At 40.9% G+C, this 17,798-nt stretch overlaps 1 protein-coding gene across 4 annotated transcripts in view; it reads right to left on the minus strand.

The window, feature by feature from the left end:
• Nucleotides 1–17,798, minus strand: part of abr (ABR activator of RhoGEF and GTPase) — a 126,147-nt gene that overhangs the window by 48,086 nt on the left and 60,263 nt on the right. For 3 of the 4 annotated variants that reach the window (XM_018691422.2, XM_018691423.2, XM_018691424.2), the window contains 7 exons: nucleotides 13,093–13,200; nucleotides 11,433–11,493; nucleotides 6,798–6,850; nucleotides 5,677–5,817; nucleotides 4,577–4,698; nucleotides 2,253–2,421; nucleotides 99–218 (listed from right to left, as the gene is read on the minus strand). In XM_018691422.2, coding sequence (XP_018546938.1) covers nucleotides 99–218; nucleotides 2,253–2,421; nucleotides 4,577–4,698; nucleotides 5,677–5,817; nucleotides 6,798–6,850; nucleotides 11,433–11,493; nucleotides 13,093–13,200 — 774 coding nt within the window. Of the gene's footprint in view, nucleotides 1–98; nucleotides 219–2,252; nucleotides 2,422–4,576; nucleotides 4,699–5,676; nucleotides 5,818–6,797; nucleotides 6,851–11,113; nucleotides 11,196–11,432; nucleotides 11,494–13,092; nucleotides 13,201–17,798 lie in introns of those variants that run through there. The other variant, XM_018691425.2, reaches the window with a different exon arrangement.

Here is a 17,798-nt window from a genome sequence, read left to right on the forward strand (position 1 = left end):
AGACTCCTTTGAAAGGTATATATCTCCCTCTAGTGGTGAGACAGGAACACTTCATCAACATGGATGCAGAGGGTGACATGACGGGTGGTCAGATTTACCTTTCCATGTTTGTTGTGGATGCGGAAGGGGATGGTGGGGGAGTGTGTGAGCAGCCACGACTCCTGCTCATTCATCTTCTTCCTCAGACGCTCCACGCGGCTCTGACCCTTCGGTGCTTTCTGTACACACACAGACACACACACACACAGACAAGCAAACCGACATTTACAAGTTTATTTGTTGCTAGAAATAATATCAAATTAATCAATTAGATGATAGAGAGAAACGTTTATCAAGTAAAACAGCAGACATTGCTTTTGTAGCCCCTGAAACAGGTTTTCAAACTGTGATCAAGAGCTGAACTATCTGTGTCACTTTTGAGTTCACAGCTGCTCTTGTGATTCTCTTCGTTCTTATTTTTCATTAATATCTGTGGGCATGTCACTCTTAACAATCTGAAATAATAATAGGAGACTGAGATGTGACTGCAATGTGAACTGAACGTTTGTGCTTCCATGCTTATGCTTTCTGGTTTACTGAAAAGAAAACAAACTTTGTTCTCCAACAGAAACAGCCTTTATTATGACAGCATAAAATACTGAATAAACATGAGTATATTCTGAGATACAATTAGATTTTTACATTATTTTATAAAGAGATAAAGCTAAAATCACAACAAAGTCATCAATCATTACAGCTGATGTCAGTTCTTATCAGCATGTAATCAGCTTATTTTCCAGGAAAGACTGCAGATAAGCTCCTGAAACTATGTGGTGTGCTGCACCAGTCTTTATATATAATTCAAGGATCTTATTTCTGTGTGAGTATTGAAGGAAAACAAATACACACATCCTCCCAGCCCTCACTGGGAAGCTATGAGTCAGAGCCTGGATACAATCAGCTCAATCTCTCACTGCTCTGGCCTCCTCTGACTGTAAATACCAGCCATGGTCACTCACTGTGCTCCGAGTGGGCGACTTTAACGCAATGAGAGGGGAATAACAGGAACTCTCTGCTCCTGAAGGCTTCGGTGTGTGTCAGCCAGGGGCGCGGGGGTGAACTACGGTACATATTTGTAACTGCTAGAGGCTTAAAACAATTTTTTTCCCCACCCCTAACCTGTGTCAACGACTGAATGTTTCAGCACTGATAGGAATAGACAAGAAAGGCTGATACAGTAGCAAACACTCTCACATGTCAGTGTTAATCAGCAGTTTGACCACTGATGCAAATCACAGTAAACAATTTGAAATGAGAATTTTCTAAGTTTGTTAATGGTGAGGTTTTGTTTTGAGCTTCTTGTTTTTCCCCCAGTTTTAGAGTCTTTATTATACATGTTTGGATTTCACTTTCTCATAATTGCAGGAGTTTCCCTACATGGCACATTAAACCTGACCTTGACACTCTCTCAGACAAACAAAGGTGTGGGCGACAACTGAGTTAAAACAAAGGGACAGTGGTTCCAGTAAGGAACGCTGGCATGGAGCAGTTGCATACTGAAGTCTGTGTATACAAAGATAAATAACAGATTGCTATCAAAGTTCCACTGGAGACACAACTCAAAACTTCCCTCCTTCTCTTAACAGTAAGAGCTAATGATTAATACTAAGGAACCCCAGAGGGACCCTCCCAGAGAAGAGAAGTTTCTGGTGCTAATTTTAAAATAACTTTTTCTTAATTGTGTGTTTCTATAAATGTTAGAACACATCATATACAGTAATGTTTTTTCTTGTTTTTTTGATGCCCGAGTCTAAACCTAGATTCCATAGCATGTAATTTCAGATTTCACACAAATGCGTGTTTGTAAAATGCCTGTGAGGTCAGTCCCAGTAGATAATCCAGTCCTTGTGCACTATGACCACAGTGAGATACTTTGGTTTTGTTTGATGGCGCCAGTCTTTAAAGTAATTTCAGTTACAGTGACTCATGTGGTTGTTCTGTATTAGCTTAATAAGTTCGTAGTCAAACTATGTCAGGCAAAAAAAAATGTATGCAAAGCATTTTTCTAACCATATGTTCTCTATCAAGTCCAGTAAGGCCTCCTTAAGGGCTCCAAACTCTACATTGGCTCTGGTTTTTGCATTAATACAGATTAAAAGTGGTTTCAGTCCCCTGTCTCAGTGTTAAACCCACACTTTCTGACTAAGCCATTCTAAGACATGTGAATTCATTGGATTTTGCTCTTCATGCCAATAAAAGCCAAGAGGATTTACCTTCTCTTTCTGGATCTCACTCTTTAAGACCGAGATCTTGATCTTCATCTCCTCCAGCTCATGCTCAGGCAGGACTTGGATGCTGGGGCAAGAGTCGGAGTCGTCCAGGGTCTGGAAAGTCAAGTCCGCCAGAGGGATGTACCACTTACACTCATACTGCTGGTGACGACTGCAGAAGGGGAAAATACAAAATTAAATTAGACAAACAACACAACACATTTCAGACAAACAGGATCAACAAACGTACTACATCCATACAGCCTTATAAATGACACTAATCTAAGGTCATAATCATGAATAATTACTTTTGTATTCAAAAGTGTGTTGTTTGACTTCAGGTCTAAGACGATGTGAAACACGTTAAAATAATGATTCGGTTTCAGACTATTCATGTAGTCACAAAGCTATATTAATGAAAATGACTCAGCAGAGTGGTACTTCCACTGAGGCTGATTGATTCTGATTGTCACTAATGACACTTTCATATGTGTTGCTGGGTGCTGCACAGGCAACTCATTAACAGTGTGATACCATCATCAGAGAGCCAATCTGAGCAGCTTGAAAATGAGATTAATCCATACTGGAAACTCATATGTTACTTTACTGGCAGTTTATTGTAACTAGGTACATTTACTCAAGAACTGCACTCAAGTACAACTGTGAGGTACTACTCCACTACATTTCAGAGGTGAATATTGTTTTGTTTTTTTTGCTGCATAATGAGAGTGTTTACTTTTGATACTTGTACATTTAGCTGCTAATACTTATTTACTTATTACCAACAACATTAGGTTAAAACAGATTATTGTACATATCTGATGTTCATACACGGGATGGATTTAGAAGGAAAAGTGTAGCCTGGATTTCACAGTAGACAATTTATATTACCTGCCCTTATTGCAGTAGGATAATGTTTAATGAAACGACAGTGTCTTCTATGAAGAGTGGGACTGGAATTTATTTCAGGCATTCATTTCAACTTGGACTGTACACCTTTGTTCAGCCACAACAAGAACAATGCAATACATTGTGTTGAATTTACTTACTACTACTACTATTTACTACTCTATGCTTCTGTCAAAGCTTATCCTGTGACGTTAGCAGCAAATGAGAGACAGGCTATTCATTTCTTAATCATCTAAGTACATTCATTTTATATCCCTCAAAGCCTCTCTCTTTTGTCTTATTTACACACCTCCCTCTGCTGGTTATCAAACCCTTCGTCTCACGGCTCTCTGGCCTTTTTTGAAATCTCTTTGTTTTACAGACCAGCCATTCATTTTCATTCCAGTCACAGTCAAACACACCCTTGAAGGTATTGTGCACACATACACAAACAAAAGCCTGAAGCTAAACTCAATCCATGACTGAGCTGAAAATGAATACATCATCATATGCAGTCTCCTGGCCCTTTAATACCAATAGCAGGGGTGCAATGTATGTATAAGAATCATGTGACTGCAAAGTCAATGTAAGTATGACTAATTCCAAAATGACAGAACAGAGATAATCATAGGATTCAATGGGATTAAGACTTAACCCGAGGTGATTGGGTTTCTGGATGTTTGATTTGTTTTAACTGTGTGTCTGTGTGTCTGTGTGTGTGTAGCCTGTAGGCGGCTCACTGAGATAACACTACAGACCATAATAGTCTGATTTACAGGTCTGGTAGTTATGGCAACACTGTGTTCCTCCAAGTGAGGGGCGGCTGCAAATGACACAGACAAATGTTGAATGTCAACCAAAATAAGATCCAATCAGACTAACAGCAGCCACCGTGCTGACGAGGCGAACGACACACAATCCCGTAAATGTGGCACTTAATCTGTGGACATGTGTCAAGCTTTCAAATGTGGCATTACACACTCGCACACACAGTCACTGTGTTTGTGTCACCTCTCTGTACTTTGCCTATATTTTTTAATAGATTGCTTCCTGAAACACACAACCCTCTGCCTGTGCTTGTACCTTTCACTGAAGAGCACCCTTTCTCTCTTTTCACTGTGTACAGTATATCTGTTACCCTCCTCCACTCTAAAAAATACCAGAGGCAAAATGCCTGCTTTTCTATTTCTTTGTTACAGAGGCTTCAAAAAAGCCCTCCTGCTTTGCAGAGCCAGAAACAGAAGGAGACACAGGATCTTTTGTCAAGTGCCGGTGTAATTCTTTCAGTCTCACAGTCGGGGGCTGCAGTGCTGATGTGGAAAATGAATGACACATAGATGGAAACATGGACAGGATAATGCCAGAGGAGTGGATATCTCTGTGCTGAACACACTGTTGTGATACTGTGAATGGAGAGGAGAAAGTTAATGTGGACTCACCCCACAGCCGTCTTCTTCATCTTGGCACAGAGCAGCAGGTCGGTGAAGAGGAAGACGTGTCGTAGCTTCCTGGAGCTTTCCGACACTTCCACCAGGAAGCCATCCTTCACCAGCTGACGGGCCTAAGAAAACACCTGGTGTCAAGCCTTGTTGTGCCACCAATAAAAACACAATGCTGATGAACTTGACCCAACACTGGGCCAAACAGTGCTGAGTTTTGGCAACAATTGAAAGAAAAGAGTGAGAAAAACACCCTTGTTCTCAGGAAGATCAATGCATTTTTCCAAACTGTATCTATCTGGGCATGAACTGTTAGCATGTTCAAATTGTGGCTGCACAGGTTTCAACAAGGTCACTTTATTGGCCACAAACCACCAACAACAGACACTAAAGTTGCAGTTTGCTTTAAAAAAAGAATCTTTCAGTTTATGTAACATTTAATTTAGCTTATTATAGGATTGCACTTGATTCACGTCTGATTTAAACAATTGACATGCTCATATTTACAATGAAACAGGTTTTGCTGACTGGAGTAATTTCCTCTGTTCATGCTGGCCATTAAAAGGTTCTTCTGCTTAAGCATTTCCAGTGGAAGTGCAAAGGTTTATCTCTTTATATGTTATGAGAATTCAGCAGTCTGAGCTACAAAATTCAAGTGAGTATTTTGCAGTTACACTCATATTACATACTACGACAAACACTATCTGGGGAAAGAAAAGGAGGGAATTTTCTACAAACATATAGTTATGTCTGTTTCAAGACGGATCCTTTAACTCATATTACCTCATATTTAACTTGTATGACATATTTTCTTAGGTCAAGACAATATGTCATTTCATCAGAAGTAAAGAAACTACAGATGATGGACATAAAGATAGGGACTGATTTGAATACACATCAGTCAAAGGAAGCATACAGAGTATTAATACTGGCTGCCTTTCCCTGGATGGAATTTTTGCCTCCATCCAGGATGCACCCAACGACACAGCACCTGACTTCAAAGTCCATTCATTAGGATCTGTTTTTTTGCTGTGCCTCATTCATACTTTAGATGATGAGCGTCAGCACTGTACACTGTAATCACACACAATCCCACACACCTCTCCCTTGGGCGTGGTGACAGCGGTCCTGCGAGGGTCGATCTCCTCATTGATGGAGGAGAGGAAGTTCTGAGATATCCGCAGAGCGTCCTGCAGGAGGGGGAAGTCCGGGTGGTCCTTGGGAGTATGTTTCAGCAAATCCTGAAGCACATGCACAAAAAGGTAAGGCTACATAAACGCACACAGTCACAGTCTAATTGTACTGCGATAACACAGAAATAATTGTTGCTGTCTCTAACAACAGTGAATAAACTGTATTTTTGATGCATTAAAGTAATTTTGACCTTCCTCGGTATGTCATTAGAAATACATCCTCACTTTCTAATAACTGCGGGCGCTGCTCCATTCAAAAAGTAAGCAAACATTCTGATTTCATTTCACGTTCTTAATCAAAACATAACTGCACTGTATATACACAGCCCTCTTGAACACTGCAGTAATCTCTCTGAAAATCTCATTTCCTTGCTTTTGTTGAAGCAGCTTTCATCAGTATAGCAGGGTGATGAACAGGACAGCAGACTTGAGAGGCTTGAGCTCCTGTCTTCCTTCCAAAATGAACGTCTGCAATTTTTTTTTTAACCACCTCTTATTTTGCATGAGTGACAGGAACATGACCTTTGTGAAAACACGCTCGCTAGCCGCGGATGCACTGGACATGTTGTTGTTCTGACAGCTTTATGCAAACTTATTCATGCAATACACTCCTGTAACCTAACCAGGCACATCCAGGCTTCTCTGCTTGCTTGATTGGCAGCTTCCACTTTATTATTATTAATCATGCAAAGAGGCAGGCTTATTTAAGCTGGGAGGACACTGTGATAAACAACAAAAAGCAGGCTTTGACTTTTCAGCACTTGGCTGCTGTGTGGAGTTGCTAACCAAGATTTAAAATGTTATTCTCAAGGATGGATTTGCTGTGAATGTAGAAAGTCTATCAGAATGGCTTCAGTACAGTCTTTTTATTCTGGTTTGAGTGAATGAGTGTGTGTGTGTGTGTGTGTCATTAAGAGGGGCTTTAAGAGTAAGTTCACCAAGTAATGAAAAGAATATTTTCTCACTTATCTCTATAGGTATTATTTTGGTCGTGTGTGAACTGTTCTTTTAATGTACTATGTACTCACATGGAGGACCAGGGTGCTTCTGGTGACGCGATCAATAGGCTTGTAAAGGAGAGCTGTGGGGGAGAGAAAGACAGGGCTCTGAGTCAGTGTTGCACACACGTCAATACACACAGACACACACATTCACACACAGGAGGTCAGGACAGACACTCCCACTCAGCTCACACAGAGTTAAACACAGCACCTATAGCATGACTGTGTAAATCCTTAGGGTTGATGTTCAACATACTGAAAGCAAGCATAGACCCTGCTGAACTGTCCGTTAGCATGACATGTAGCCAAACCCGACCTTTGACCTCCCTGTCAGGATAAACACAGGATCACATATTGTTACTTTAAAAGTAACAGTAATGTGTGATGTTCTGTAGGCTGGAGTGAATGCAGCAGTTTGTTACTGCACAATGTAGGGATGGACACACACACAGACTGAATGCAGGCTGCTTAACATGCAGTCCAACTCCAGTCTAACTTCAGCCTCCCATTGGTTCCTAAACAGTCTGCTTCTACTGCATATTTAGACTGCTTCTAGGTAAACTACTGCCTGGACAGTGGACTTTGAGAGAGTCGTCCATGAATACCAATATAAACAGCACAAAGTTATGCATATATTTATTAAAAAGTGCAATAAAACAGACTCATGCCCACACGCCTCCACTCCTGTCTCTAAGTCAGTTTAAATCTGCACTGCCACACTTGGCTGGATTCCCCTGGGACGGCTTTGCCGCTGAGGTAGTGTGAACAGCAGCAGGTCTGACATACATGACAGCTCTAGGTGAGAAACTCCCACAGACAGGACAGAGGGGAAAAAATAGGAGATAGGCAGCAGGCAAGACAGCAGAACCCCAGGGGAGAGACGAATAAGAAGCAAACACACATATAGATGTAAAAGATGAGGTGGGGGAGGGGACTTTCATTCTGGATTTCCTCTGTCAGAACTAGGTCCAGCAACTGTGTAATGAAATGCCAAAAATGTCTCATGGTCTCAAAATAATAATGCCACTAGTGTCGCGAGGCGCTGTTAAAAAAAGAAAAAGAAAAAAAAAAGCTCGTTGCTCTACACATATGCTAAAAAAGAAAGAAAGTAAGGATAAAAAACAAATCCAATCCACAAGGGCATATAAATTATGGAACCAGCTGATGATGTTCCACTCAGTGATCAAGCTAATCTCCATTTATTATAGGGAAAATTACAGATTTAAAGTAAGCGACTTTAAAACCAGAGGGAAGAAAAAGCCTGCCAACTGAAACAGAGAGAAGTGATCTGCCTTCTGTATGCAGGGCAGGTCGTCCCAGACAGACAGTGCTCTGCTCCCACAGAGAGGTAGAAACACAGCTACACTTCCCCTTGAATGTTACACTTATCTGTTTAAACCATTGAACATTGCTCCCTTCTGTTGTAGACCAGTGATGTTATGATATCTCTCTCTTGCTCTCTCCCTCTGTGCTCTCACTTTTTGAGTGTTAATTCTCCTTTCTTCTCGTTCAAGTATAAGAAATAAAAAAGCGAGAGCAGCAACCTACAGGGAACACATTCAGATACACTGATAGAGCTTGTCATATTAAACTTTACACCCCCTATACACGCTCTCATATACTCATATATACATACATACACACTCAGTGACTGTGTGAGACCAAAGAGAATTTTCTACAGGGCCTTGCTGATGCACTTTGAAGTTTCTCCACCCCTCTGGTCATTAATAATGCGGCCTCCATCAATGGTCCTGGCTCAGTGAACCAATACTGCTACCTCCTGGAGGATTTACTACAGGACCTGCACTGACTGCAAGGAGAGTGTGAACACCATCTAATTATGCATGTGCAGCTTTGTATTCACCTCGTGTAGAGGCACTTCAGGAAAGTTTAGGTGAGTTGATTACTTTGGGTACAACACAAGAATCACATCTTAGGACAGTACATGTAAGTACTTCTGTTGTGACTATGTTAGCGGTTAGAAGTCAAGACTTCAGCTGTATTGATTATTTTCTAGTTTGTGCTGTATGTCTGAAATATCATTGCAACTCAGTTCTATTTGGAAACAAGAATTTGTAGCTACACTCATCCTCTGGGGATCATGAATGTGAAATCGATCAGTAGTTTTCTGATGTTTCTGTCTGGACAGAGTCACATACTGGTTGCAGAAACCCAGAAACCCAGGTAACAACAACCATTTACTGTTTTTGAGACACTGGCATATGCTAACTTGGTTCATCCTTAACTGTTTTAAACATGCAGAGAAACCATTTCTGCTCTTCCCATTTTTGGTTTTCTTTCTGTGTAATTATATATGCAGAGATATGAATAATTAGAATACTAGCTGTTCCAGGGAAACCTCATATTCTGAGTACAATCAAAGACCAGATAAGGATTATAGCCAGGATGCTAATGTGTATGAAAATGTGCCTCTAGTACCAATGCAGTGTAACTGCATGATGAATTTTACACATACTTATTTATGTGCATTTTACAATCAAGGACAAAGTCTGGAACAAGGAGCGAAGTTCAGTCAAAGTCAGAGCGAGGGAGGATAAGAAGACAGAGCGAGAGAGAGAATCAGACAGAGAGAGGGGGATTATTGGAAGTCGATGACCTGTCACAGTGAGGTGCCTCTGATTGGTCCTGTTCTCAAGGTCGCTGTGACGACTTGGCTGATGGACAGACAGTTCATCTTTGCTAACGAGGGGATAGACCATGTGGGTGAAGTCTTTGAACGAGCACAACACACACACACACACTGCTTCGGGTCTACAGCTAGGACACGGGGACTGCCAGCTTTCAACCCTCGGTATTTGGCAAGGCGCTCAGCTACCAATGCCAGGCATGAGCCGTGAAGGAGGGCGAGGAGGACAGACTGAGAACGATGGGAGAGGGAAAATAAAGAAGGCAAAATGACAGATAGGGAGAAGGCATATGAGGATTAAAGAAGAGGGAGCAAATAGTAGCAGTGTGGAGCATGAGTCCCAATTTACATGTAAAACAGGATGTCAGATGCTCATTTGATTTAGTACTTGTGTTGCTATTTGCATCCATTGATTAGGAGGTGTCAGGCAGATGAAACAGCTAGCTTTATTATATACAAATATATCCTGACAAATTGATTTATTTCATTGAGGAAAATACACAAAAGCACACATCAATTCTTTTGGCCAGGGTCCAGTAGGAGGAAAGACAGGTAGGAAGTATGATAAAAGAAATATGGAGGGAATAGAAAGAGGAAGTGGTAGTTTCAAAGCTGAGGTAGACAAATCCCTCGACTGCCTTGCCAGGTAATTAAGGAACTGCAATAGAAACAGTAATCAAAGCAATTGCCACGGGTGCTGACAAACACTGATTGTTGAGGGAATATGAAACTAGTTTCCTGCCACTTAACTACCATGGTAACCTCTGGTGAAGCGAACAAATCATATAGTCGTCTGAGATAAGAAAGTATAGAAGGAATAAAGAATGAGAAAAAATAATGGGCGCGAAACAACAAAGATGTCTTGACTCTTCCTCATTTACGATGTATAAATTAACAGACACTTCACAGGTACATGCTGCTGAAAATTGACACACATATAAACACTCACCCGCCTGACAAAGCCACACCTTTGCTCATCATGTTTGCTTATCATTGCATAATTTGGACAGCCTACAATTTCCCTCTTTCCCTCGCAGCACAAGGTCTACCCCCCGGTTTAGTTGAGCAAAATCCCCAAAACAGCTTTAGTCTGCAAGATGCCAGCAGAGCAGAGGCATGTACAAGCTAAAACACACACTCACTAACACAACAGATCAGACTTGTTCCGATCCTCTGGTGATAAGTATTCCTGATGAGGAGCGGTCTGGGGCTAGCGGTCCTTATACAGACTAAACGTGGCTTGCTTTTAAACAAAAAGCACGCAGATAGAAGACGCTGTCCTCCTGTGTATTCTGCATGGCAAAAGACAGGAACTGTTGGGAGTCTGTCAGTCCTGGTGAGCAGTATATTCCACAGGGTCTTCACTCAGCAACCACATAAAAAGCTCTGACGCTTCAAAAGAAACTAATTTTATCACTGCAGTTACGTGGGCTAAAGCATGTAAATGTACAGAAACAGGCAAAATCCATTTAAGGTCAGAAATCGTCAGCAAGCAGACAGCACAGCCAAGTAATGAGTGTCAGTGCATTAAGCTCGATATATCAATCAGACAAGCCGGTATATCAAATCAGTAACTGACAGTGTGTTAATAACTGTCTGAACATTACAGCAAACACATCAGACTAACCGTCTACGATCTAACAACAATCAAGCTGTCTAAACCAAACAGCGGCGGCTCAGATCATGCAGACGTTACCGTATGTGCAGTTACAACACAGTCTGAGGACCAGAAGCACCTCCATATCCCTCTTCTCCTCTCCTCACTCTGTTCTCCTGCTCACTGCCTCCTTTCTCAGGCAGAGAGACGGACAGAGAAAGAGAGAGTGAGAGGGAAAGAGAGAGAGCAAAAGTGTGTGTGTGTGTGTGGTGTGCTCACACATGCGCAAGTTTGCCTCCCAAAGCCCGCCACTGCATACACAAGTAGCAGGGGCAGGACTGGAGTCTTAAAGCACCAAGACAGCCTAGACAGACGTACATGCACGCTCACACATAGACACACACAAACACAAACTTACCTTCCATTGAGATAGTTGTGGTACAATCTTTGGAGTCTTTAGGACCTTTTACTTTGAGGTTCTGAAAGAGTGAAATGATCAAATTGATTAATTAATACACACAACCATGCCCTTTCCCTCCCACACACACACACACACACACACACACACACACACACACACACACACACACACACACACACACTGAGTTCTGTACTTGCTTGGCTAAGGCTGGCAGAACTAATGAAAAGCTATTGGGTAATTGCAGCAGGCCGAGACAGTTGAGGGATGCTGGACAAAGCAAACTTCACATTCACCTCTCAGTAAATGCTTTCAACCACCAACACACCTTTAGCATGACACTGAAATAATAATAATTATTAATGTTATTCAAATTTGATGAAAACCCCTAAAACTAGTAGTGCTGTAGAAGTAGTTTTAGTAGTATTGAATTAGTGTTACAACTTTTTGACAATGACCACAATGATAGGAAGACAAAAGTGTAATCTACTGATACCAGTTTATATTAATGTAACTTTTAATGCTAGCGGTTCTACTGTGCTAGAATCCAGCAGGCAAAACACTTGGTAGCAAAGGGATTAAAAAATGTAACAGGAAATTAAGGTTTTATATTTATCAACTACAGGTGACTAGGCGTGAAATTTTAAATGCATGCAGATATAGTTTTCAAGGTGGCTAATACTATAATATAATAATACTATAATATTCTGAGATCCTAATATGATTTTCATGATTAAAATCATTCTTTTGCTTCTGCATCTTTGTGTACATTTATGATCAGACCCCTGTGCAAATTTTAGGTATGCATCTATGCACTAAGCTAGCATGGAAAGAGAGTTGGTTTGGCATTATCACAGGTATCAGCAGTCACCTCAGTCACAGGTGTATTGTTAATTAGCATCTCTCACACCTTCAGAGCTATCAGGAGGATTTAACACCCCAGGACACCCCTCCTTCACACCAGCTCCCAATACTAATACACCAACACACCAATACTAAATATATCCAACTTGCTGCAGCTCTGTGTTGACGTACAGTAGTTCAAACCCTCTAATGTGAGTTGCACTGCTCATTTTTACATACACAACTAGGTTTAAATGTGCTAAGTGTAGCATACGTTACAATGTATCTGTAGTAAAGCAGTGTTCCTCAAAATAATACAGGGTTTCACATAAACACTGATGTTTCCTGTCAGAAAGAGGATGTTTCAACTCTCCTTTCTTCCCCTATTTACTGTTGTTCCATGTGCATTTGTTTTCTTCTTCACTTTTCTGAAAAGTATTAACGTAACACTTGAGACCAATTGAGGGACTGTTTTTCGTCTTACTGTTATGTGGGGGAACTGGGGGACTTTTTTTTTCCTTCTGCTTTCCTCAGCAAGCATGTGTGTCGAAGAGCAATTCACATTCACAATGAAAACTAACCCAGTGGCAGACAATTTTAAATATAGTGTAGAAATGACATTCTACCAATCTCTTACCAATATATTCATGGTAATTATGCTAGTGACTAAAACTTATGATTTCAGTTGATTTCAAAATGACCAAATCCTCATATTAGCATCACTGAATCTACTGAATGCTACACCACTACTGTTCAGGCATTTTCGCCCTCCATCCTCCCATCTGCTCTGAGACTTATCTCTGGAGGACAATCTTACCTCAGATATCTTCTGGAACTGGCTGTTGGCTTGGCTGCATTTCTCTGCTGTCTCTAGGGCCACCTTGTAGTTGTCCACAAAGGCCTTGTACACACCCAACTGGCTGGCCTGGATCAAGTGAGAAGAGACAGAATAAGAGACATGAAGGTACAGGAGAAACAAGCAGGTGTGAGGGGAAGGTGTGTCATTTCCATCTTTTGTTTTTTATCTGAATGGTTTGATGGATATTGGAGACATGATGAGAAACTGATTTACTGTCTCTTACAACAAATGTCTGTTATTGCAGTAAACCAATATATAGTGAAGTGAGTACAACATGCAGTCACCTTTAATTAACACTTCCATACCTCTGCATGTCACATGACTATGTTAAAATTCATATACAGTTCCAGCAGATGAATATTTCTATTCCCATCAGAATTTTGCCTAAAGTGGATAGTTAGATAGAAAAGAGTGCTGCAGTCCCTCTTTTGCTCTATCAGCACCACCACACACACATTACAGTATAGTCAGTGAACACAAGATAATCACATTCCCATGATGCCACTCCACTGGTGGCTCAATGCAGTCCTCCTGATTGAAACAGAGTCACTTTCTCTTTTCTCTTCCCTTTAGATAACAGCCCCCCCTGTAGCACTGTATGTGCATTGTATCACAAGCTGCGGACCAGCAGTGCATGAATATGCATCTTGCTACAGCTATGCTTGAATGGCCAGGCTGAAGAGCTGGGTGCACCCTATTAAAGCAATGAGATTGGACTCAGCTGAATAGAGTGAATGAGTAAGACTTGTTACTTTTGTCCTTTAATCCCCCTCCTCCTACAGTATTTTCATTTCCTCTCCTTCCACTTCCTCTATAGAGTGTGAAGTGGAGTGTTGGCCACAAGAGAGGAGATGTGAGGGAATCATTTGGCCTCATATGACACTTAAAAGATGTTGTAGATCAAGAAGTTCTTGGTAAAAACAGATGAAAAACAAATAGCCCACAGTTATTTTGCAATATAGTGATCTTAGCACAAATCTGACACTAACGTTTAGCCACATAATGACTCAAATAGACAAGCAGTCAGCCAAGCGAGCGTCAATGTCTGTAACATCATCTCATCATAACTGCCGACTTCATCATGTCAAACCAAAACCTTGGATGGAAGGGAAAAACCACTATGTGTGATCACTGAATTTCCAAAGATAGAAATTTTTGGCAGCTTGGCCGGAAAGTACAAACCAAACAGAATGACGTGATCATGGTATTTCATCAGTTCATCATGTTGCTTGGACACACTGTGACCACTACGCAACCTCTCAAGCTCCGTCCGCCATGGAGACGCAGGACTTTGAGCAGCGCTCCAAATATAGTGCCTACACTTCAAACAACAAGATCTCAGGTCAAAGTGGTGGGTGGGAAAACAACACTGTGTTTAAGAGTGGAAGTGCGAAGGAGAAGATGAAGAGGGGGAGAGAGGGGAAAGTGAGGGTCAGAAATAGAAAGAGTGATAGGGGACAGTATGAGAATGTTGACTAGAAATATACACTTTCTAGCAGATCAAAATGCCTGTAGATAATTTCTCTGACATGTTGGACAGCAGATGGCCATAGTCCAAACTATGTTTATTGTAATATCTTTTGCATACAGCTCTGAGTGTAACACACAGCATTTTGTCTGATTTAGACTGAATCAAGGGGAGTTTGACATCAGTACAATAATTAGCAATATCTCTATGCTACATGTTTGACTGCTGTCTTTCAGAGAAAAAGCCCAACATACAACCAGTTCCACAATCATACAATGGACGTGCACCATTCTCTGTTGTCTCCAACTCAACAAACAGTGCACCTGACTAGTGCCTGCAAACCAAGATTTCACTGCAATACTCACTCATTCAAATGATGCAATGACTAGCATGTCTGAGTGACCACAGCATAATTTAAACATAAATTCAAATCTCAAAGAGAGATCATCCTGATTAAAAATGGGTGGGCCAAACACTCTGATATCTCCTCATCACAATTTTATCCTGAATGAACAACAATAATCCAGTAACAAGAATAAACAGCAGAAGTTTGAATACTGAGGAAAAACATGAACAAGACCAAGATTCTATTGATAGGTTTAGATAAATGCTATTGTCATTGTGCTAACATAACAATGACAATGTTAACATGCTGACAAAGTACAGTTGAAGTGGGCATGTCATCAGTTGTGCATATTTGGTCATAAACAGATGGACTGGACAAATTATAATTTTGACCTTATGATAGAGGCAGATGAAAAGTTAAGGGATCACCTGTTATTACAGTTCATCCTGAGGTGGACATGAATGTCTACACCAAATTTTATCCAAATGTTGATAAGATATTTCACTGAGGACAAACATGTTGCTAGAGTAAACAGTTCTTGAGGTATTTCGGTCTGGACCAATTTGGTGGACTAACTGATGGACTACAATGGAAGATAACCATGGGGAAGTAGTAATCCACTTATCAACAATAAAAAAATACATTGACTACAGCTAGAATTAGTGTCAAAAGATGGAGGTGTGTCTACAGAAATGTGTTTTTATTTGTCTAAAGTCCTCCTCAGAACCATGACCGTTCCAAGATTAGACCCTTCCCACTTTATGCCTCCAGGGACTTTTATAATTTGGTTTAACAACTGCAGTTCTGGCAGTCACAGGATGCAGCTGAGCCTCTCTCTTCGCTGAAAAAGGTGAGAAAAGTTGGAGTTGCGTCTGGCTCTTATCCCACGTCTGCCTGCTTTTCTAACTCCGTCCCTCCGTGTTGCTCCAGTGGCCTCCATGCTGCTGACAAGGAGCAGTAGGGAGCAGACCAACTAATTACACTGCCATCTGTACTCTCACACTGCCACTCTGACTAAATGTTTAGCTGCCACATGACATGCTCATGTACGCACATATACACAGCACAGATGGGAGCTGATGACTACACTAATAGGTGTCACTTGGTGGTGTGACTCCTGGGGTCCCCAGAGAGGAGGAGGGGCTGAGAGGAAGTACTTAAAACTAATAAAAGAATAATATTTCTAAATGAGAGCTCTGTTCTGTTCCTCTGCTACTAAACATAAACTCGTGTAGCGTTGCTTATCAATCTTCCTGAGAATCTTTTATCAAATAAATGTTCCATTAAATATCAAGTCAAGCCCATCAGTTTGTCAGTACCCACTGAACGAACTGAAAGTTGGAATCTTAGTCATTACTGCTAATAATAACACTGTCTATAATGTTTTTTTTAGATGAAACATACCTGAAACCCTTTGTGAGTTGCTGAAAACTAAAAGTGAAAGATGTCAACAGACAAGCCCAGTTTCATATCAGAACTAGCTAGATATCCTAACCAGGTTCCTCATAAAGATGACCTGAAAGTCACCCAGTTATTCTAGCAGTCGTGATGTTTATACATCTGTAAATGATCAGACCTACCGCCCACTGTATGTCTACTTTTAAGAAGCCTAAGATGTTGTCTATTCTACTGACAAGAACTCTATTTCTCTCCATATCAGTCACACTTAAAACATACTTCCGGTTCTAAATTAAACCTCTAAGCCCACAGACACAAACACTGAATCACAGGCCCACAGAGCCAGAAGTGTTTTACAACTTCACACAGCAACCACTCTTTTTGTAAGACTACAACAGAGGCCAAGTCTTAGTTGTGAGGTCTTTATTTGTCTGAGCTGGCATGACACTTACTCCTGTCCTCTAGTCAAAACAACAGTGTGCTCATGTCTTGGCAAAATGTCACAGGATCTCTCATAATGGGACATCTGATCAACTCGCAGCTCATTAGCAAGATTAAATCGCATCTCTTAAGATCCAACATGGTGTAAACTAAATGTCGGACATATTTAATGAGTGATTCAGTCATTATCTGGCTGCTGACAAAATCTAACAGCAGATTTTTAAAACTGCACGTACTGCTATCACACATTTTCATTTTTTCCATGCCAGTCTTCCATTATTCATGTCACGTTGCCTCTAAGGTTCTGTGTTTTGACAATACTATTATTTCACACAACAGCTGTACACAGTGTCTCTCAGCTACAGAATATTCATTGCTGTAGAATGATGCCAGAGAAAGCAAAGACAAATATAGTAATAAAGTATATATATAGTAAACCTGCATAATAAACAAAAGTCATTGTTTTGTTCTCTATTTCTGTGCCATCTCCTGTCGTATTCTGAGGACCCCAACTTTAGAGCAACATCCTGTCATTAGCATCAGGTGGAGTTGGAGCAGTTCACTGCCACTAAATAGAGAGCGTTTGTTTTCCTGTCTAGTTTCCAGTCCAGGAAAATTACGAACCATAATATTTTATTACAGGCTGCCCACAGTGGGATGTACTCAGGGTGAACTAACAGGACACAGTGTGCCAGGGCTGAGCTACTAGCTACCACTACTGCTCACAAGACCAAATGAAATTCAAATTGACCACTGAAATTTACAATTTCTCCTAATGGTTGCCTCTAGATTTTAGACACTAAATGGGCATTACCTTGTGAATTAAACTTCTATTTTGATTTATTTTTCCTACTAGAAGTCCAGTATCTTAGATCTCAACTCAAAGTCTCTATTACAGCACGTTGCATGAGCCTGTCTACAGTGTGCCAAACAAACATACACACTGTACAGTAAATGCAAATGCTCTTAAGATGCCCCGTTCAAGCTACATTATCCTCTCTGCAAATATGA

The sequence above is a fragment of the Lates calcarifer genome, linkage group LG20 (assembly GCF_001640805.2).
Source record: "Lates calcarifer isolate ASB-BC8 linkage group LG20, TLL_Latcal_v3, whole genome shotgun sequence".
Taxonomy (NCBI): domain Eukaryota; kingdom Metazoa; phylum Chordata; class Actinopteri; family Centropomidae; genus Lates; species Lates calcarifer.